The sequence below is a fragment of the Callorhinus ursinus genome, unplaced genomic scaffold (assembly GCF_003265705.2).
Source record: "Callorhinus ursinus isolate GAN/ISIS: 27379988/994484 unplaced genomic scaffold, GSC_fseal_2.0 scaffold4, whole genome shotgun sequence".
Classification (NCBI taxonomy): domain Eukaryota; kingdom Metazoa; phylum Chordata; class Mammalia; order Carnivora; family Otariidae; genus Callorhinus; species Callorhinus ursinus.
This window is the reverse complement of record NW_027397066.1, coordinates 117,751,878-117,776,197: the sequence shown is the minus strand read 5'-3', so window position 1 is coordinate 117,776,197 and position 24,320 is coordinate 117,751,878. Positions and strand designations below refer to the sequence as shown.

Sequence of the window (24,320 nt, the reverse complement as noted above, 5' to 3'; positions counted from 1 at the left end):
ATGATAGATACTGCCCAAAGTCTGCCAAAAGGTTGAATTAATTTTTACATTAACTGATGATATGCTGATACTACTTATACTAATGTAAATAACATTAGTATGATACTACTTATACAGTGTAAGGACAGTAATTACTAAATTACTAATAATACTGTTTTCCCACATCCTTAGCAAAAGAATGTTAGAGCTTTTTGTTGCATGCAATTTGATGTTAAAAGTGGTATCATATTCTTCTTATCACAAATAATGTTGGACATCTTTTCAAGTAAAATAGAAAAAATGAATTTTTTTCTCAGATACCTGCTTATATTATTTGACCACTTTTCAGTTGAGTTGTTGGTCATTTTCTTGCTGATATGTTAAGTGAAAGAAATTGAAGAGAAGACTATTAGTCAAAGGAGTTAACCGACATAAGATTTAATTTATCTTCCCAATTTGTCATTGCCTTTGATTTATCTATGGTGCTCTTTGCCATGCAGAGATTTGGGGGTTTTACATAACTGAATTTATCTTTTTATATAGCTCCTGAGTTTTGTATAATAAGATCGTCTACAGGCCAAGACTGTAGAAAAACATTCTCTCATATTTCCATCCACTACTTTTTATTTCACTTTTATGATTAAGTCATTAATCTACAGAGAATTTATCTCAGTGTAAAAAATCAACTGGAGAGCCGTCATTATTTTATTTGAGATGGCCTACCTACCAGATTTTATAACTGGTATTTATTCAATAATTAATCATCCCCCCCCATATGCAGTATCCCCGTTCAGCATATACTAAATACCCATATGTAGGGTGCCTGGGTGGCTCAGGCGTTAAGCATCTGCCTTCAGCTCAGGTCATAATCCCAGGGTCCTGGGATCGAGTCCCACGTTGGGCTCCCTGCTCTGCAGGGAGTCTGATTCTCCCTCTGCCCCTCCCCACATTCATTCTCTCAATCTCTCGCTCACTTGCTCTCTCTCTCAAATAAATAAAACTCTTTAAGAAAATAAATAAATAAATATCCATATGTATTTGGTTCTGTTTCTCTGCCCTTGAAACTGTACCATAATCTATTCATACTCCAGTACATATTATTTTGAGTACTTTGGCACTATGATATTGTCTCATATCTGTTCCTACTAATCTTCCTTTATTGCTCTACCTTCACTTTTTACATCTATTTTTATATAAATTTAGAATCACTTTTATCTGTTTTTTTAAGTTTATAGAATAATTTATAACCGTATGTTGTTGAATTTTACTTAGTATATGTTTGCCCTTTATTCAACAATTCTTTTTGTCCCCTACTAACATTTTTAAATATTCTTATTTAATCATGCACACTTTTTATGTTTATTCCTAAGTATTTAATAATTGTGTTGCTATTATAAATGAAATATTCTTTTTCATATAGGAAGGATTTTGATTTTTGTATTTTTATTTTGTACATTATTATAATTTACATATTTTATAGTTTATTTATAATTTGTAATAATTTTGTAATGATTATAACATGCCTTAGTATTACCTTAATACTAATGGTAATACTAACTAGTATTATATGCAGGCATGTTCTAAGAGTTCTGTGTATGTTTGAATACTTAACAGTCTTAAAACCCTTTGATAGGATTTTATTGTCCCCATTTTATGGAGGAAACAAAGAATTAAGTAGGTTGCTCAGTGTTACACAGCTAGTTATTAATAGAGCCAGTGATTGAACCAAGAGCAGGGCTTTAGAGTCCATGCTCTTAACCACTACATTGAAGTATTTGTGATTGTTTTTATATTAGTTTATCAGGATTACATTAAAAATATGCACAGTTAGTGATAATTTACTTCTTTCAAAATTTTAAACCTATATATATATGTATATATATAGGTTTAAATATAATTTAACCTATATTAACCTATATATATATAGGTTTAAATATAATTTTAAACCTACATATATATTCCTCTTCATTAAGCATTTAATGGGAACATCCTGAGTTTAATGGGATTTTTTTTTACCATTTTTCCATTTGATTATTTTCCCATATAGTTTTCTAGGTCGAAATACATTATTTTCTTGTGTTATGTAAATGAGGGTTAGTCTTATTTCATTCAGAGTTTTTAATCAGGAATGGAGGCTTAATTTTAACAAATGCCTTTTTAACAGCTGTGGTCTGAGTTTTTTCTCTTGATCTGCTAATAGAAGTGTATTATATTAATGAATTTCTCAATATTAGACCATCCTAAATCTTCCATACATACTATTCTTCTAATCCATGCTACATTGTATTTGTATTTTTTTTACCCTGATATTCATATGTGAAATTCTTCCATAGTTTACATTTTTATCATGTTCAGGTAACAGTTATATTGGCTTTTTTAAGGAATTTGCAAATTTTCCTCCATTTTTTTGTAGTCTGCAATGTCCAACATGATAGCCACTAGCCATGTGTAACCATTCAAATTTAAATTAGTTGTAATAAAATAAAATTTAAAATTCTGTTTCTCAGTTACACTACCTACATTTCGAATGTCCTATATATGTACTGCCATTTGGTGGCCATCATCATGGAAAGTTCTATTGGACAGCCCAGCTCAAGAGCATTTTAAATAGGACTGGAATTAGCTGATTCTTTTTTTTTTATCTTTTTAATTTTTTATTGTTATGTTAATCACCATATATTACATCATTTGTTTTGGTGTAGTGTTCCATGATTCATTGTTTGTGCATAACACCCAGTGCTCCACGCAGAATGTGCCCTCTTTAATACCCATCACCAGGCTAACCCATCCCCCTACCCTCCTCCCCTCTAGAAACCTCAGTTTGTTTTTCAGAGTCCATCATCTCTCCTGGTTCGTCTCCCCCTCTGACTTACTCCCCTTTATTCTTCCTCTCCTGCTATCTTCTTCTTTTTCTTTTTTCTTAAAATATGTTGCGTTATTTATTTCAGAAGTACAGATCTGTGATTCAACAGTCTTACACAATTCACAGCGCTCACCGTAGCACATACCCTCCCCAAAGTCTGTCACCCAGCCACCCCATCCCTCCACCCCTGACCACTCCAGCAACCCTCAGTTTGTTCCTGAGATTAAGAATTCCTTTACTGCTTCTTTTCTGATTCTCAATGATACATGCTCAGTCTAATAAATTTTGGCATTCAAAAATAAAAATACTAAAAGAGAAGACAAATCACCCATTACCCCTATGGAATAGTTAACAATTGAGTATCTTACCTTTTAGGTTTTGTAACCACCTAAATATATATTCTGTAAATTGTCATTGCATATGTGTCTATGTATGAGACACAAATACACATGTAAGTTTTGTGTTCTATTTTTTAATTAATTGCTGAGCATTTTCCCCTGTCATTAAAAATCTTTAAAACATGATGATTTTTAGTGGTGATGTAGTAGTCCAATTCCACCATTTACCAAACATAGGCAAATTACTTAATCTCTTCATGCTTTGGTTTTCTGAACTTAATGCGAATATACCTTCCTCTTATGGTTATAGTAAAAATTATATGAGTTAATGTATATTATTTTTCAAAGTCTCTGAACATGATGCTAATCACTTTTTAAGCTTTCAATGAATAGTACCCAATGTAGATTCCTTGATGACTACTTACAAATCCACATTACCACTTTTATTGAATATTTTGGGATTTAAGTGAACACTTACTACCAGGCAGACACAAGGCAGTGAAAATACAGAACTAATATGTTCAGTTTCACTGGTTGCTAAAGTTTATATATATATAAAGAAACTACACATATATAAATCAGTTATTGCTAGGATACCTAGCTAATTTGATATTGATAAATAAAAATGGTAACCCTGTATTTTTGAGTCTATAGATAGTCCAAGTCATCATAAAGCAATTGAGTCAAGCATGAAATTTTAAGCTTGAATTTATTAGTTGATTACTTATTTCAGTCATCAGTTCACTCTGTGCAGGCAGATCGAGTTTGCATGTCTCTAGGCATATGCATACTCAGTGATTTATGTGAAAAGCTAATTGGAAGCGGATGGTATGGGAGTGGTTCGTAGGGTTTCAGTTTTTACTCTGCTCCCATTTTATTAACTTTCCTCAAATTGCAAGATGTTACCCTCAGGGTCACTCAGTGAATTGGGATCATGTTAAAAGTTAGCACTGTTTCCTGATCAAAATAGGCACTGTACTTCGGCCCTTTGATGGATGGAATAAGAACATATAATTTCCTTTAGAAAAAAATTTCTCCTTTGATGGAAAGTGCTCCATTCCATTCAATAGAGAGCTTCAGCTGGGCAGGCTATAGCTATAATAAGCCTCAGGTTAACTTAAGTCATTTTTTTAAGTCATTTATTTTTATTAAAGCATTACTGGCCCTTCAGAAAGATTGACTCTCAGGTTAGAAGTAGGCTCACAGCCTAAAATGGAATATCGAAAGCCTTAATGTTGCATTGGTGCAGCATCCAACCATTCAGGTATGTGCAAGAGAGACTGAACTGGAATTAGGCAGGCAAGCTCTATAATCTCTGCTTGGCTTTGTGCAGATCACAGTTGAAGGAAAGTCACCATCATCTTACATGATCACTAGCCCTCATGTCTTACTGTACCTGGAGAAGATCATTTCACTGCAGTTTCCCATGGTTACGTTAGTAGCCTCACACCCCAGGGTCTTTTAGGTGGTGACATGGAGAATAAGGGTACAACTGAAAGTGGAGAGAGTTGGCTGGTGTGCCACATTTCCTAATGCAGTTACACCAAGATAAATCTAGTGCAAGATAATTGTCACAGATACCAGCTTTGGAGTTAGACAGGTCTGGATTCCAGTCTGTGCTCTGGTGATTCCTGGTTGTGTGAGTTTGCACAGGTTAGGTCCTTTGCCTTTCTCTTCTATCCTTCCTCACGTGTAAAGTGAGACTGATCATGTGTCAGCCCCATCCAAAAGGTATCAAATGAGAAAATATGTGTGACGTATTAGACAGTTGTTAGCTGGATCACCTTTAATAGATAAGGCAATTTTTAGAAAATGGTATCCCCCCCCCCAAATTTAAATAGCTCAGTTCTATAACTCACAAAGACTTAAATCTAGATACGGGTTTTTAGCTAAGATGACACAGTTTGAAACAAAATGGGATCTTTTTTCCATCTTTTCTCCAGAGTTATGGGAAAAGGAAGGCATATAAATAGACTACAGAGAAAGAATCTGACTTTCTTGGTGGATAATTTCCCATGTAGCAGTAGTTTTTAATTAACAATAATAGTGTATGCACACAGGTTTTTTTTTTAAAGCAAATAAAAGGATGTATATTTAAAAGTAAATTTCTTCCCACCTCAGACTCCCTTTATCAATCTCCCTTCCTGCAGCTCTCCTCACAGGCAGCAACTCTTTTTTTTTTCTTATGTTATGTTAATCACCATACATTACATCATTAGTTTTTGATGTAGTGTTCCATGATTCATTGTTTGCGTATAAGCTGTCATCATCAAGACAGTATGGTACTGGCACAAAAACAGACACATAGATCAATGGAACAGAATAGAGAGCCCAGAAATGGACCCTCAACTCTATGGTAAGCTAATCTTCGACAGGCAGCAACTCTTAACACTTCCCTTTCAAGTCTTCTAGAAGTTTCTGTGCTAGATATAAGAAAAGTTGTTTTCCACATTTGTTACATATACAAGGACTCTGCCTTTACATAGCTTGCATTGTAGTGGTATCAACAGGCAATACACATGAAAACAGATAGAAACCCGCTCAGAGGCTAGTCCAGCAGTCAGATGACAGGTGATGGATTTGGACCAGAATAAACGAGAAGTCAAAAGGAATCCGATTAGGACAGTATTTTAAAATCCTGTGGGTTAAATGTAGACTACATAGACTATATCCTAGTTTATACCTGTTGTACCAACCTAATTATTAATAACTCCCCATTTTGCTCTCAAGAGTGATCGTTTGGATAATAAATTATAGGTTTACCATATGTGTATGAGAAAGAGAAAAATTCAAGGATGCAGTTAGGTCAGTTTTCACGGCATGAGCTGCAATGGGAAAGACAGGAGAAGAGATCCTGAGGGGCTGGGAACTCCGAATTCGAGTTTGGAGATGTTACATTTAAGAAGCCTATTCTATCTACCAGATACCTAACACAGATGCCAAGTATTTTGACATGCAAGTCTGGATGTCAGGAGAGAAGAAGAGCTGGAGATAGAAGTATGGGAGCCATCAGAACATAGGTGCCGTTTAAATGGCCGGGACAGGAGCAACTGCCCTGGAGAGTAAGCATCCAGGAGAAGAGACCTGAAGACAGTTTGATGTACACTAATGTGGCCCCAGGCCCCACTCTCTCTCCCTCTAGCATATTATTTTATATATTTGTTTTATTTTCTCTCCAGTTCACATCACTATTTAAAACCATTCCCTCCTTGCCTCACCACCTCACTTTCCCATGCATGCAGGCACCCAGAGCAGGGAGGTAAGCGAGGAGGCTGGTTTGAAGAGACCAACCACAGCCTCATGCTCCATCTGGATCCACTGCTCCTCTGCTCAGGGTCCACGGGTCTGCAAGGACCTTCTTCACTCGTGATGCTTGTCTTTTGTACAGCCCTGTCCTCTTTCAGGCCAGCATCCTTTGAGGACCCTGGTCTGTCCACCGGCCTATGTGTGCCTGAGTCCAGTGACTAATTGTTTCCGCAGAACTGAAGGAGGTGGCCAGACTCCTGATTCCCATTTCTGAACAAGCCCTGTGACGTGTAAGCAGCTGTCGAAGCAGCCCGTATGGGTTAGGACGCAAGTCATCACAGAGCACACAGAGGACCTCAAGCAGACTGCTTTTCATAATGTCACATTCCAACCCACTGGAGCCTCATCTCTGATGAATCCCAGAATGCTCTGTTGCATAATCAGACATAAACCCAGACATAAATGTGACTCTCCCAGGCAGTTTAGGTGAGGATCTAGGGCACTGTCAAATCTGGGTTATCTATCAGGAGCTGGGACCACTTAAAAGCAAATAGAGTTTGTTCTGATCTGTAAATCTAGATATACATATACTGCTTCTTAACAACTCTATGATGAAGGCACTGTACCCCCCCACTCTCTAGGTGAGGAAACAGAGAAGGTCAGCAATTGCCCAAGGACACACAGCTTGGCAGTTTTAAAGCTGGAATCTTTAACATCTTTGAAATGCTCTGTCCTGAGAATGTCTTTGGCACCTCCTGGTCTCTGCCTGGAGAAGCCATTCTTCTCTGGCTCACAGAATAAGCACCAGAAAAGTGCTCACTATTGTTGATTATCACTGTAGATGTAACTGTATTCAGGACTTCTGGAAAAAAGACATCTCCCCTCTTGCACAGAACCCAAAAATGAGGATGGTGGGAAGCCTGCTGTTCCTCTTAGACCTTTTTCCAGGGACTGTGAGAAATCCCTCAGAACCGCTGATAGTTCACATTTCTCCAGGTTCACCCCTGTCTCTCTGGCAGCTCAACACTGCACCTGCCACACACAGATTTTACACATCCATTTAAATCTCCCATGTGTGAAAGGAACTCACTGACATTAAAAGCATTACCAACATTTATGGCAAATGCAAAAGGTGACTTTCTTTGATAGAGAATGTGTTCCTGCGATGAACAAAAGCTCCACAAAAGATGTTAAGATAATACTTGATCTGAGGAGGGCAGGTGGTGTTTGGAGGAGACCCTCCAAAGGGTAAGCACATTAAACAATCAAATATGATTTTATTTTGCCTATAAATTTAGGAAAAAACAAACCTGCTAAAAATCAGTCCCGGGAAGGCAAGTGTGTAGAGGGCTCTGTACTTGCGGTTGGGGGCTTCATAAATTGGTATAATCCTTCCTGAGGATGGTTTAGCCATCTGATTGAATTTGCTCTATTATGCTTAAATATAATTTTTGAGTAAACAGTATGTTCTCATGGTTCAAAATGCAAGGAGTATAAAAAAGTTATGCACTAAAAATTCTCCTTCCCACCCTTCTCCTCCAGAAACCCAGATACCCACGGTAGTGATTTCTGGTGCATTCAACGATATTTTTTTGAATGTACACAAATATGTGCATGTCCTTTTCATCCTTTCTTATGCAAAGTATAGCATATGATAATTTGGAGTGTTATGTTTTTTACATCTTAGAGATTTTCCCATGCCATTTCATAAAGAGCTCTCTCTTTCTTTTTATGGCTGAGTATTAGTCCATTGCATGGTGTTATGGGTTGTATCATGTCCCCTTGAAAATTCATATGTTGAAGTCCTGACCCTGAGTACCTCAGAATGTGGCCTTATTTGGAAATGGGTTATTGCAGGCATCATTATTTAAGATGAGGTCATTTTGGAGTAGGTTGGGATCCTGATCCAATATGACTGGTTTCCTTATAAAAGGGGGAAATTTGGACACAGACATGCACACAGGAATGCTGTATGCAGATAAAGGCAGAGATGAGACGATACATATACAAGCCAAGGAATGCCAAGGATCGCCAGCAAAGCACTAGAAGCTAGGCAAGAGGCATGAAACAAATTCTCCCTCACCGCCCTCAGAAGGAACCAACCCCACGACCCCTTGATCTTGGACTTCTAGCCTCCAAAACTTTGACAGAATAAATTTCTGTTATTGAAACCAAATAATAATAATAATAATAAGTAAATAGGGTTTGAGTCTAACTGTGATCTTGGAGCAAAGCAGAATCAAGATCTTGGGCAGAGCAGGACCATGAGGCAGGAGGACAATCCAGTGTAGGAAGTGCACAGAAGCATTGGAAGGCAGGAACCAGATCTCAACAATAAAGACAGGAACAATGGCTAAGCTAGCCAGAGCAAAGAAAGCCAAGCCAGGAGAGGAAGCTGAGGGAAGGGGGCTGAGGAAAGGACTCACCTGTGGAAGGAAGCAGGCCACTGGTAAAGGCACCAGGATGGTGTGAGAAGGGAAGATGCAAGCCACAACCTACTTTTCAGAGATAGAAAGGTCCTATAATGATTAGGAAAAACATTTTAGCGGCCATTTGACACACATCGGGGTGACTTCTAAATACTGTGACACATTCTCTTTCTCTCTTCACAAGTCTTCATGATGCCCCTGGATGAGTACTTTAAGAAAATAGCCCACTGATGGCAGCAGGGTGGGCTTCTCAATGCATAGCCTGGACACCTCTCACCCTGTGAACCCCCATTCCCAAAAGGCTGTGGAGGAGAAAGTACAATTGTAGGAATTGGGAGGAAGAAGACACCTGGCCATGATTCTACTCATGCAGTTGAGAATGCTGACCACCTGACCCCAGAATCACAGTTTTTAGAACTTAAAGGGATATTAGGCATAATGAATTTGAGAGAGATAAATGTTAAATGATTTTTTTAAGATTTTATTTATTTGTCAGAGAGAGAGAGAGAGAGCACCGGCAGGGGGAGTGGCAGGCAGAGGGAGAGGGAGAAGCAGGCTCCCTGAACCGGGACTCGATCCCAGGACCCTGGGACCATGACCTGAGGTGAATGCAGATGCTTAACTGACTGAGCCACTCAGGCATCCCAAGTGATTTTTTTCTTTTCATGGAGATGCAACGAGGTTGGTGATTTCAAGTCAAGAGTAGTTTCCACAAGACCAAACGACCTCCACAGTACTGAGATACTGAGGAGACTTGACCCACAGGGAGGTTGCCAGCCCCACCTCCATCGTAGCAGTAAACGGAAGGACTCCTCACCTTTCTACTATTTGGACGTTGGTCCTTTTTGGCATTAGAAGTCAGGATTGAGGGCGCCTGGGTGGCTCAGTTGGTTAAGCGACTGCCTTCAGCTCAGGTCATGATCCTGGAGTCCCGGGATCGAGTCCCGCATCGGGCTCCCTGCTCAGCGGGGAGTTTCTCCCTCTGACCCTCCCCCCTCTCATGTGCTCTCTCTCTCACTCTCTCTCTCTCTCAAATAAATAAATAAAATCTTAAAAAAAAAGAAGTAAGGATTGATTAAGTCCTTTCTACTGTAGTTTAAGATTCTCTACCTCAGCAGGCTTCACAGAGGATACTAAGGATTCATCTCCATTCTACCCATCTAATGACCTCCCATCTTGTAACTTCTTGAACTCTGAGGTGGGAGGGCTGGATCCTTAACAGACTCCTGATCCTGAACACCACTGTGCAGTATGGGCTGTCTCCCCCTCCCCACCAGGAGGTTAAGGTGCCATGTGTCCCTCATGGTGCCATTTTTGCTGCCATGTACTAATTTTTACCCTGCTTGTAGAAACCCACAGGATGGCAAAGCAGAATCAGCAAGCAGCATTCCCGCCATGGTTGTGGCAGGTGAGCCTGCCTTCTGGTGATGCTCTGGCACAGTGTCTCACTGTCTACTAGGGCAGCCCATCTGGGACACAAAGACCGGGTCTGTGGCCTGAAACCACAGGACTCCCAGTAGATGGCGGCTCTTTCAAATACAGGCAGATAAGAGAAACTAAGCAAGGTTCTTATTGTTTTTCACAAGCAATATTGCCTTTGAGGCTAATCCAAGGAAACCAGACCTGTCTTATTTTATGTGAGGCCTGGTAGTGACATTCAAACACGTTTTCTTGGAAGAGTTACCTCTTTCAAGATGAAAATACCTTTTCCTGTTATTTGCATATACATGGCCCAGGTCCCTTTGATTGCATTTGCACGTATCAGTGCTGAAGCTATGTTAGAACAAGAAAAGTAATGGAATGCAAAACAAATTTGAATTTTACAAGGAGAGCAAAAGGGAAGGGAATATGCTGAGTGTCAGCCACCAGGGAGGAGAAGGTCTCCAGGCAGAGATGCTTCTGTCCCCTAAAGAAAAAGGACCAAAATGGTCCCTGACGTTGATCTGGAGAAAGTGTGGAGCCCTCGGGGCAGAGTGGGGGGTGGGAGCCCAGAAAGTCAGAGTCTTTGTTTTATCCATGAAGGATTCACTGAAGTAATTAGCCATGGATTTGCTTTTTTTTTTTTTTTAAGGTAATTCAGATCTGAAAGGTTCTTTGATCCCCAGTTCAGTTCTGCATGGATAAATTCCTAAGCTGGTAAAGCCGAAAATGACATTATTTTACATACATCCTTTTACTAATAAGGGAAACTAAGGCCCATGATGTTTAAGTGACCTGAAAAGTCACACAGTGAGTGACAGAAATAGGACTAAAAATCGAATCTTCTAACTTCCAAGCCATTGCCTTCTCTTCTACAACAACCTCCCACAAAAACATAACCCTGATGTTTTTACCTCATGTTGTATGCCTTAAAACACCGTTCCATTAGGTCACCATGGCTGTCAGAATAGTCTAATTCTTTATCCATTTTTCTAGATTTATGGAGCAGTGCCTTACATCATAGAAACTGGACTAGCTGTGCAAAGATTTCTGTCGTATCAACCAGGCCTGGAAGAATTATTATTATGTATTAAAACAAGGGAGGAAGCTTGTGAGTCACCTGTGGCCATGTGAGGTTCCAGACAATTGGGACCAACTCCTGTTTATGCTTACAGTGCCTTTCCTTCGCCTAGAACATAAGAGAAGCTAGTTATTTTTCTACTTGGTGGTAATGATAATAATCATGATTATAAAATAAAGCTGTCAGGTAAAAGGAGCAGATATAATACAGAATTATCCAGTCAAGTGAAATAGAAAAACATAAACTTGATTTTGATGCTATGCTTTGGCATCCTTATTCCTAGTTGTTTTTTTTTTTCTTTTATCAACCTCACTGCATTTCGGTGTTACACACAGAGGGGAACAAGAAGAAAGTATCTTATTTTTCTCAGTTTCTTAAATATCTAGGAGATAACTATAAGTTTTGGGTTGATTGGAGTATGTTGTTTACCATCTTTGTTGCTGGCTATGTAGGACTTTGTTCTGTTAATAAATAGTTCAGTATTTATTTTCCATATAGCTGTTTATCTTCACTATTGTCAAGGAACCAGTAATCCTGGTAAATATTTTCTTATACCTGTTCCAATCATACTGGTGGGTAAATCTAATTACCAAGATGGTCCCACTCCTGACAATCTTTAGTGAATGGTGTGATTGGGTCCAGCTGTGTTAGAGAAAATCCATAGGAGCGCCCTGGTGATGGGGGAGGAACCCTGCCTGAAATAGACCTGTACAAATGTAGGTATGGCCCCTAGGTCTCATTTATACTTGGTACAGTTAAGAAACACAAGACAGAAAGAACCAATTACAAAAGCAACTACCTTGTTTGGGCCAATTTATTAGGAATGTTGATGTTTTACTCATTATCTCTTATAGTTTATATTTTGGAAATCCAAAAATACTAGTCTGACAGCCACTGAAAGTAGGACAATTTTTTTTAATTTCAGAAGTCAATATTTCTGTGTGTGATTTTCATGTCACCTAGAAAGAAACAGAGACAGGCACATACTACAAAATTTTACTACATGCAAATGGCCATAACATTTTTAAAACTTTATGATGTTTTGTCTTTATTTTGTTAATCTAGAACTCCTACAGAAAAAAATCTAGCACTACATGGTTGCATAATTTTCATATATATATCTCAGAGTTTGATTTCTTATGTATTCTCCAGGAATCAGGAGCATCTGTTCCTCCACTGGCGGGGCAGACTTTCATAGCCTCCATCAGCCTCTGCCAAAATGCTATCCTTTTCTTCCTCAAAAGAGGTATATGTGTATTGTCTCTCAGTAACATATGGAATGAGGTTTGACGCAAGGAACTCCACAGGAAAAAGAAAGGAAAAGGAATGCCATTATACCATTTTTCAGAATAATTATAGAAAACATGTTTTCCTACCTTTGTGAATCACTTGATATCTTGGGGCTTCCAGGGAGGAAGGCCTCATAGAACCTTGAAGATGTTGAAAAGGACTTGATTATTTCCCTTTTTACTCTCATTTCTCCGTCTGTCAATTCTGCTAATTTGGGAACTCCCAAATGACTTTATCCTCCACTGAACTCCTTAACCTCATCAGCCCTCAGCCACCAGAATGCCAAAAATGGGATTTGTCTGATTCCTTAACCATTACCTCTGCTGTTAGCCATAATCCCTGACACCTTAATGTCCACCTGCTTTACGTTTCCTGAAAAGACACTTTTTTCCCCTTAAATAAAGGCAGCTTGCATTTTCTTTTAAAAGGGTACGGAAATGGCTTTTTCTGAAAGGGAGAAAGGGGATGTTTTTTAAAAGACACCTCATCTTTATTCAGATATAGCCAAAAGTAAAGTTAAATGCATGGCCAAAATTTAAGTCTTTGAATTTACCTTGCATGCTCACATTTAAGAAGAGCACGTTTCATTTGCTAAAAAAATTATTTTAAATAGAGGACTGGAGGGGAAGATGGCAGCAGAGTAGGAGGACTTAGGCTTGCCTCGTCCCATAATTAAAATTAGATAACTATGAGACCATCTTAAATACCCCAGAAATCGATCTAAAGACTGGCAGAACAAACTCCACAACTAAAGGTAGAGAAGAGGCCATATCAAAGACGGTAAGAAGTGTGGAGACACAGTTTGGGAGAGAAATGGACTGCGACCACCATGGTGGGGAGGGAGCCATGGTCAAGGAGAAGGGCAAGAGACAGACTAACACACAGGAGCTCACGGGGAAAATGAATCTCTGAAGCAATTGGCTTGGAAAGCAAGAGGGCCCGAATTTCATGAGTTCTTGCAACCAGCGGGGCTTAAAGCCTGGAGTTTCAAAGGTCAGCATGCTTGGCTCTGGGAGAGCTGGGAGGACTTGGGGCCACGCTTGGGGAAAAGACAGGGCCAACAGCCTATGGACATATAGCCTGGAAACAGCGATCTGAGGAGGGCCCAGGGCACGCCTTGGGGAGGTTAGGTGTTCATCTCGGAGCATGTCCCAGAAAGGCAGGTTCAAGGAGAGAGCCCTCCGGGAACAAAGAAACTGGCAGGCACCATTTCCCTCCCTGCCCCGCAGCATAAATAATGGCCACCTGCAGGTAGCGGTGCAACACAGGCACTGGCTCCCTAACTTGCTTACACCAAGCCCCACCTCCCTGTGCCCTGGTAGAACTGCCCTTCTGCGTCATGCTTGCCTCAGTGCATCAGGCCTCCTCCCCCAGAAGACTGCTTCAAACTCCTGCCAGCGCCATGTCTCCCAAACTGGGAGTTCTGTGAGGCCTTGGTTCTGGGAGCAGCAGGGACAGGTCCCATTTCACAAGCAGACCAGAGCACATTCAGGCCAGGAACCAAACGCTGCCCACAACAGGCAGTGAGAGCCTCTGCAGACACCTGGACCGAAGGATAAAGAGGCCAGGCCACGACAGGAGAGCACACACAGCAGACGCGGGAGGTACTCCTGGCAGTACCAGGCCCTGGGGAGTGGGGCATCACACTACAGGGCACTACAGGACCTCTTCTTCATGAAGCTATTACCCTCAAGAATAGGAGACAGAGCTGACTTCCCTAACACAGAAAAAGGCACAGAGACTTAGGTAAAATGGGAAAACGGAGGAATTTGTCCCAAATGCTAGAACAGGACAAGGCCATGGCTGGAGATCTAAGTGAAGTGGATATAAGTAACATGCCTGATGGAGAATTTAAAGCAGTGATCATAAGGACACTCACTGGACTTGAGCAAAGAGTGGAGGACATCAGTGAGACCATTAATACAGGGATAAGAAATAGCAGAGATAAAGGGCTCAATAAACAAAATGAGAAACCTGCTTTATGGAATGAACAGCAGGCTGGAAGAAACAGAGGAACAAATTAATGACCCAGAAGACAAAGTAATAGAAAATAATCAGGCGGAACAAAAGAGTGAAAAAAGAATTATGCAAAACAAAAATAGATTTAGGGAACTCAGTGATTCCATCAAATGTAATAACATTCATATTATAGAAGTACCAGAAAAAGGAGAGAAAAGGGGGCAGAGAATTTAGGAAGAAACAATAGCTAAAAACTTCCCTAATCTGGGGAAGGAAACAAAGATCTCCTAACAAAAGCAACCCAGGGAGGTCCACACCAAGACACACAGTAATTTAAATGGCAAAATATAGTGGTGGAGAAAAAATAGTAAAAGTAGCAAGAGAAAAGAAGACAATTACATACAAAGGAAACCCTATAAGGCTATCAGGGTATTTTTCAGCAGAAACTTTCCAAGCCAGAAAGGAGTGGTATGATATATTCAAAGTGCTGAATGCAAAAAACCTGCAGCCAAGAATATTCTATCCAGCAAGTCTATCATTCAGAATAGAAAGAGAGATAAAGGGTTTCCCAGACAAACAAAAACTAAAGGAGACCATGACCACAAAATCAGCTCTGCAAGAAATATTAAAGGGGACTTTTTGAGCGGAAGGAAAGACCCAAAATAACAGTCTGAAGGTAGGAAACACAGAAGCACTAAAAAATGAATATTTCTGTAAGCAAATCAGTCAAGGAACTCACAAAATAAAAGGATGAAAAATATGACACCATGTACCTAAAACATGGGGAACAGAAAAGAATGGGTTCAAACTTAAACAGCCATCAAATTTCATATAGACTGCTTCATGCAGAGGATGTCATATACAAACCTAATGGTAACCACAAATCAAAACTAATAAATATGCAAATAATAAAGGGAAAGGAATCCAAATATATCACTAAAGAAAACCAGAAAACCATGAAAGAAAGACAAGAAGGGATCAGAGAAAATCTTCAGAAACAACTGCAAAACAAGAAATAAAATGGCAATAAATACATATCTATCAATAATTACTTTGAATGTAAATGGACTAAGCACTCCAATCAAAAGACATAGGGTTACAGAATATATAAAAAAGCAAGACCTTATCTATATGCTGCCTACAAGAGACTCATTTCAGACCCAAAGACACCTGAAGATTGAAAGTGAGGGGATGGAGAAACATTTATCATGCAAATGGATGTCAATAAAAAACTGGAGTAGCAATACTTATATTAGACAAAACAGACTTTAAAGACTGTAACAGGAGACAAAGGACACTATAATAATGGACAATCCAACAAGAAGATATAACAATTGTGATATTTATGCACCCAACATAGGACAACCCAATACATGAAACAGTTAATAACAAACATGAACTAATCAATAATATAATAATTGTAGGGGACTTTAACACCCCACTTACATCAATGGACAGATCATCTAAACAGAAAATCAACACGGAAACCATGGTTTTGAATAACACACGGGAACAGATGAATTTCACAGATATATCCAGGACATTCCATCCTGAAACAGAATACACATTCTTTTCAAGTGTGCATGGAACGTACTCCAGAATAGATCACATATTAGGCCACAAAACAAGCCTCAACAAATCCAAAAAGATCAAAGTCATACCATGCATCTTTTCTGGTAAGAGCCCTACGAAGCTGGAAGTCAACCATAAGAAAAAATCTGGAAAGATCACAAATACATGGAGGTTAATTAACATGCTACTAAACAATGAATGGATCAACTAGGGGAAAAAAAAGACAAAAAGTATATTGGAAAACAAATGAAAATGAAAACACAACAGTTCAAAACCTCTGAGACACAGCAAAAGCTGTTATAAGAGGGAAGGAGAAGCAAGAAAAGTCTCAAACAACCTAACCTTACTCCTGAAGGAGCTAGAAAAAAAAAAAAAAAAAAAAAACAGAGGCACCCGGGTGGCTCAGTTGGTTAAGCATCTGACTCTTGATTTTGGCTCAGGTCATGATCTCATGGGTCGTAAGATCAAGCCCCACACTGGGCTCCGCGCTAAGCTGGGAGTCTGCTTGAAAATTCTCTCCCTCTGCCCCTTCCCTTACTCGTGCTCTCTCACTCTGTCTCTAAAATAAATCATTTAAAAAAAAAGACGAAAGAAAAAGAAAAACAAAACCTAAAGCCAGCAGAAGGAAGGAAATAATAAAGATTAGAGCAGAAATAAATAATATAAAAACTAGAAAAACAGTAGAAGAGATCAATGAAACCAAGAGCTTGTTCTTTGAAAAAATCAATAAAACTGATAAACCTCTAGCAAGACTTATCAGGAAAAAAAGAGAAAGGATCCAAATAAATAAAATCACAAATGAGAGAGGGGAAATAACAACAAACACAGAAATATAATTATAAGACAGTATTATGAAAAACTATATGCCAACAAATTGGACATCATTTACGTCAATGAAGCAGAAAGAAATAGAAAATTTGAACAGACCAATTATCAGCAAAGAAATTGAATCAGTAATCAAAAAATTCCCCCAAAAATGAAAGTCCAGGACCAGATGACTTCACATCTGAATTCTACCAAACATTTAAAGAAAAGTTAATACCTATTCTTCTTAAACTATTCCAAAAAAATAGAAAAGGAAGGAGAACTCTCAAATTCATTTTATGAAGTCAGCATTACCCTGATACCAAAACCAAAGACACCACACACACACACACAAAAAAGAACTACAGGCAAATATCTCTGATGAACATAGATGCAAAAATCCTCAACAAAATACTAGCAAACTGAATCCAACAATACATTTAAAAAATCACTCCCCATAATCAAGTGGAATTTATTCTCAGGATGCAAGTGTGATTCAGTATTCACAAATCAATCAATGTGATACATCACATCAATAGGAGAAAGAATAAGAATCATATGATCATTTCAATAAGCAGAAGCATTTGACAAAGTACAAAATCAATTCATGATAAAAACGCTAACAAAGTGGGTCTAGAGGGAACATACCTCAATATAATAAAGGCCATATATGAAAAACACACATCATCATCCTCAATGGGGAAAACTGAGAGCCTTTCCCTTAAGGTCAGGAACAAGACAAGGATGCCCACCCTCACCACTTTTATTCAACGTAGCACTGGAAGTCCTAGCCACAGCAATCAGACAACAAAAAGAAATAAAAGGCATCCAATTCAGTAAGAAACAAGTAAAACTTTCACTATTTGCAGATGACATGATAGTATATATAGAAAAGCCAAAAGACTCCACCAAAAAACTGCTAGAACTGATAAATGAATTCAGTAAAGTCACAGGATACAAGGTCAATCTATAGAAATCTGTTGCATTTCTGTACAGCAATAATGAAGCAACAAAAAGAAATTAAGGAAACAATCCCATATACAATTGCACCAAAAATCATAAGATAACTAGGAATAAACCTAACCAAAGTGGTGAAAGACCTGTATGCTCAAAACTACGAAAGACTGATGAAGGAAACTGAAGACAACACAAAGAAATGGAAAGACATTCCATGCTGATGGATTGGAAGAACAAATATTGTTAAAATGTTTATACTACCCAAAGCAATCTACACATTCAACGCAATCCCTTTCAAAATGCCAACAGCATTTTCTACAGAGCTAAAACAAATAATCCCTAAATTTGTATGAAACCATGAAAGACCCTGAATAGCCAAAGCAACCTTGAAAATGAAAAGCAAAACTGGAAGCATCACAATTCCAGGCTTCTAGTTATATTACAAAGCTGTGGTCATCAAAACATTATGGTACTGGCACAAACATAGACACATAGATCAATGGAGTAGAACAGAAAACCCAGAAGTACACTCCCACAATTATATGATCAATTAATTTTTGACAAGGCAAGAAAGAATATCCAATGAGAAGAAGACCGTCTATTCAACAAATGGTGTTGGGAAAACTGGACAGCAACATGCGAAAGAATGAAACTGGACCACTTTCTTACACCATCCACAAAGATAAAGATGAATTAAAGACCTACTGTGAGACCTGAAAACATAAAAATCCAGAAGAGAGCACAGGCAGGAACTTCTCTGACATCAGCCTTGGCAACTTTTCTCTAGATAGGTCCCCTGAGGCAAGGGAAGCAAAAAGCAAAAATAAACTGTTGGAACTACATGAAAATAAAAAACTTTTGCACAGCAGAGGAAACAGTCAATGAAACTAAAAGGCAACCTATGGAATGGGAGAAGATTCTTGCAAATGACATATCTGATAAAGGGTTAGTATCGAAAATATATAAAGAACTTATAAAACTCAACACCCAAAAAACAATTCAGCTTAAAAATGGGCAGGAAACATGAACAGACATTCTCTAAAGAAGACATCCGGATGACCACCAGACACATGAAAAAAATGCTCATCATCACTGATCATCAGGGAAATGCAAATCAAAACTACAATGAGATACTGCCTCACATCTGTTGGAATGGCTAAAATCAAAAACACAAAAAACAACAGATGTTGGTGAGAATGTGGGAAAAAAGGAACCCTCTTGTAAAGTTTGTGGGAGTGCAAACTTGGTGCAGCCACTGTGGAAGTTTGGAGTATGGAGGTTTCCAAAAAGTTAAAAATAGAACTACCCTACGCTCCAGGAATCACACTGCTAGATATTTCTCCAAAGAATACAAAAACACTAATTCAAAGAGAGACATGCACCCTGTGTTTATAGCAGCATTATATACAGTAGCCAAGACATGGAAGCAGCCCAAGTGTCCGTGGATAGATGAATGGATAAAGAAGATGTGGTGTATAGATGCAATGGAAATTTATTTAGCCCTAAAAAAGGAAATCTTGCCATTTGCAACGACATTGGTGGAGCTAGAGAGTATTATGCTCAGTGAAATAAATCAGTCAGATAAAGACAGATACCATATGATTTCACTCGTATGTGGAACTTAAGAAACAAAATGAGCAAAGGGAAAAAAACGAGAGAACAAACAGATGGTTACCAGAGGAGAGGTTAAGAGGATGGGTGAAGTAGGTGATAGAAATTAAAGAGTGCACTTGCTGTGATGAGCACCAGTGCTTAAAATAAAAACTTTTTTAAAAAGTGACATTCCTCTTGGGTTGTGTCAAAAAAAAAAAATAGCTATTATATAATGAAGTAACAATACTAAGAGATAGCCACATGAAAAAGAAAATGAATATTGAAAGTGTAAGTTAGTATAAGCCACGCTACCGATTTTCTAATAAAATTAAGGACGTGCCTAGCTTCACTTTTTTATCCATATCCTCCTTCAGAACTATATAAGTTGTCTTAAAAATTATTTTAGGCAGTTTTAGCAAACTATTTCATCTCTCTCCTAAAGCAGTAATGCTATACTATATTTATCAAGGTTGCTCTCCCACTGCAATGGTAATTTTACAAATAGATTTTAAATCCCATGAGAACAGGGGTTATGCCTTATGTTTCATTATTTTTCCCTTGTATTGTCTATCACACAGAATAATGAATAGAAAACAGTGTAATCAGTACAGTACATAAAACCTCATTACAGATCAGCAGGTGATTCTGATAATAGGAAACACTAACTCTGAACCCCAGTTAAAGGAAATGTTATTCCCACCAAAAACAATTCCATTCTCTTCATTAGTAGACTTACACTTAAAAAAACTATACTTAATTATGTTTTGAATTTCAATAAAAATTTATGAAAAATTTTTTAAAGAAATGTTTTAGATAAAATTAAACTTTGAAAAAATAATTTCTGGTTCACTCCTTTAGAAATGTTGATCTTCCTTTGAGTATACTCTGTGACCATTGTTTGAAAATAATATTTGCCACTTAATTGCTCTGCTTTGTCTTTGAAAATAAAAAACAGTTGAAGTGATTCTGTTGGGGACAGATATTATATAATTAAACACAATTGCAGGACACCTGGGTGACTCAGTCAGTTAAGCGTCAGCCTTCGGCTCAGGTCATGATCCCAGGGGCCTGGGATTGAGTGCTGCATCGGGCTCCCTGCTCAAAGGGGAGCCTGCTTCTCCCTCTCCCTCTGCCTGATGCTCCCCCTGCCTGTGCTCTCTCTCTCTCTCCCTCTCACTCACTCTCTGTCCAATAAATAAATAAAATCATAAAAAAAAATAAACACAGTTGCAAAAATACCTGAGCTCTTGACTGAAAAACAATCAACATGTGTTTATCTGGGTCCAGATTTCTTATTCTAAACGTAATGTTTTGCAGGTTTGTTGCATTTAATTCCTGGTAACTTACTCCCAGTAGCCCTTTCTCTATTCCTTTTAATTCCTGCTCCAGGCTTCTTCAATGAAAACCAACTCTTGGTTGAGACTGACTGGTTTTGCCAAGGCCAAGATCACAGATTTGCTTACCTCACCACCTATATTGCTTATAGTTTGTCCATTAATTTTCCCGTTAACTGGCTAAATCTCATAGATGGTTTTCCATGCTTTAAAAAAACTTTTGGTTTAAAATTTTATTCACTCACCAACCATTTATGGCTTTGCCACTAGATTGTAAGCTAAAAGAACAGGAATTTATGTGGGTTTTTTCCACTACCCTTTTTCTTAAAAGATTTAAAAAAAAATTTTAAGTATTCTCTTATCCCCAACATGGGGCTCAAATTCGCAACCCTGAGATCAAGAGTTGCATGCTCTGCCGACTGAGCCAGCCAGACGCCTCCTTTCACCACCATTCTTTCCATAACCCAGAGCTATGCCTGGGACAAAATACGTGATCCAAAATACGTGTGGAATGATTAATTGTCAGTTATCAAAGGCATCTTTATTCTAGGTGCTGGGACACAATGAGAAGCAAAAATAAACACAGTCTGGCCCTCAGGGAGTTTACATGAAGGAAATTTAACAGAGACTGATCATCAAAACAAATATCAAATTGTAAATGTTATGACAGTGCTATGAAGCAGAGGGACCAGGTGCCATAAGGTATGGACTAGAAGGATCTTCCCTCTTGGGAGACGTGGGGGAAGAGCTCCCTGAAAAAGTGGCCTGAGTTTAGATCAAAGGATGATCACGGAGGAATTAGAGAAAGAGGAGAGGACAGAGAGTTCCATCCTTTTTTAGTTTCATCTCCGTGTTTTTCCAACTCTCCCTCAATGTCCACCCGCCACCATGGTATTTATCATTACAGACTCTCCCTGTTTTTTCCTGCAACCTTAGTCTGCTAGCTTCTCATGGACTTCTGCATAAATCTCAAGTGTATGTAGGTCTCCTTTTGGGTCAGAACCAAACTTGCTTTTCTGTTAAAATTGCCAGTAATCATTTTAGAAACTAATGACAATATCAAAAAGAAAATGAATTGACAAGGAGAACACCTCTCTTCTACTTATTTACTTTAACTGTAATATGCTCGAGGAAGTGCCATATGATAAATACTTAATAGATTTGGGTTGGTTAGTTGCTTGGCTGGCTGAATGGCTGGTTAACTGGTTAGCTGGCTGGCCAGGTGTTGCTTGGCTGCTCAGTGATTGGTAGGTTGGCTGGCTAGCTTGGTAGATACTGGTTGGTTGGCTGGTTGGCCAAATGTCAGTTGATTGCTGGCTGGCTGACCGGGAGGATGTTGGTTGGTTGGATGACTGGCCAGTTTGTTGATGGGGCGGTTTAGTGAATAATTACAGTGGTGGTTTAGCTCTGGCTTTCAAGTCAGACTTAATTTTATTCAGATTCTGACTGACCATTCGCTGATTATGATAGACGATTTACTTAAGCTCTGTAAGTCTCAGTTCATTCTATAAAATAGTATTTTCTTTTCTCACGGGGTTGTAAGAATAAAGGTGATATTGCATATAAAGTTTTAGCATGGTATGCAGAATATGTTAACCGTTCACTAGGATATGTTCACAATTTTAAAGAAAAGAAAGAAGCTTGAGTGTTGTTCCTAAAAGGAACAAAATTAGTGAAAGGAAGTGATTATTCCGTGTAAATGTTTGTCTCATTTATCATAGCCTTCAAATATGTTTCACTGCTGCAAATACGTGTCTATTACAGGGTCATAGTACACAAACCTAAGAAGGAGCTGCTACATGTAGGAAACTCAGAAGCACACGAGCAAATCTTGACAGATTAAAATTTAATTCATCACCCTCCCCCGCTCCCCTTCTTCCTGCCTGCCCTATAATCACATGATTGCAGGGCTCATTAGGATAGCAACTTTCTCTATCAAAAAAAAACTTTTAAAGGAGTGCTAATATATTATTTGACATGAGTGACAGTAGTTACACAGGTGTTTGCTTTATAATTATTTGCTAAGCTGAACATGTATGTTTTATGTATTTTCCTATAGGCACACCCACACTTAAACATACACAGAGGAGGTGAAATTGGCATGGAAGAATGTGATGGGATAGGATAGTACAGATGAAATGTATAAACCTATGCTAGGTCTATAAAAGCAAAGGAAATTCCTTAAAATTCCATATGGAAAGAAATCTACAAACAGTAAACAGTAAACCCTGATTGTGAAAAAGAGAACATGAAATTTATTCCAACTGCTCCAGACTGGCTATCTCCTTGTCACAAATTAAATGGCTAGAGTGGCAAATTACTAAACTTCTGTGTGTGTGTGTGTGTGTGTGTGCCAGTCTGCATAAATGTAACCTGTGCTGGAGTCACTGTAGGGCAGGGTTTTTCCAGGCCATTTGCCACTTGCTCAACATTGGGCATGAAGAGCTTCTCTCGATGACAGCGCTTTAATAGACCTCAATTACTAGCTCCACTTTGCACAGATACCACCACCCCATCTCTTCCAGCCATTGTCCTTAATATTCATGCCACTTGTGCATGATTTCAGAGATAGCTGCCCCCAGTTTGTTAAATGCCATCAGAAACAACGTCAAGAATTACACATCTTTATTACTAACAAGCAGCTTTTGGGTTTTTTTTTAGCGCCGACTGGGAGATGCAGCAAAGAAAGCTATCAGCAAGCTCCAGGTCAGAACCATCAAGAAGGGTGACAAGGTAAAAGGAGCCTCTTTTCTTTTTGGTGAGGGACTATTCAAAAAAGTTCCTGACTTTTCTGGCAGCCAGGGCAGAAGAGAGGGAAGGAAGGGAGAAGGGGAATACATGAAGATAGCTCGCCTGTGTCTGTTATTATACCCATCTTTATTAAATATAATCTAAAACAATTTATAAAATGCATACAGTAGGACAGCAAAGTAGTTGGAAAGAAAATGTAAGAAATTGAAAGGTAAGTATAGGAAAAATAGATGAAGCTAGGATAAAATTTGTACATAAGTACATTACCTGAAATGTGTCACAAAAATGGATCCCAGACTTAGGTTGGGGCTTTCTAGCAGCCAGTGCAAAGGAGGAAGAAATATTCAAACAGTATCTAATTACCTCATCCCAGTGTCCACAAGGTGAAAACAAAATGGTTGCTCCTAGTATTACAATTTGAGAAAATTTTTCCATAAATCCTTGCAAGGAGGAAAATGTTATATGTTGCGTGATGTCCTCCACTGATAATTGCAGTAAATACACAAAGTATATTCAGTCCCTCTGAAATCTGGCATCTACAACCCCAAAGTCATTACAGCAGGTTCCTTTGCTGGAGAATGAGGACTGAAAGCCAAGAGCAAAGCCTATCCTTTTTTTAATTCAGCTATAGTTAATATAGAGTGTTATATTAGTTCCAAGTGTACGACATAATGACTCAACAGTTCCACACATTCCTCAGTACTC

At 38.7% G+C, this 24,320-nt stretch overlaps 1 protein-coding gene across 3 annotated transcripts in view; it reads left to right on the top strand.

Moving 5' to 3' along the window:
* The window catches only part of RNF150 (ring finger protein 150), a 292,313-nt gene that overhangs the window by 152,195 nt on the left and 115,798 nt on the right, over nucleotides 1-24,320 (top strand). For all 3 annotated transcript variants that reach the window (XM_073892286.1, XM_073892285.1, XM_025874236.2), the window contains exon 3: nucleotides 23,526-23,597. In XM_073892286.1, coding sequence (XP_073748387.1) covers nucleotides 23,526-23,597 — 72 coding nt within the window. The remainder of the gene's footprint in view (nucleotides 1-23,525; nucleotides 23,598-24,320) is intronic.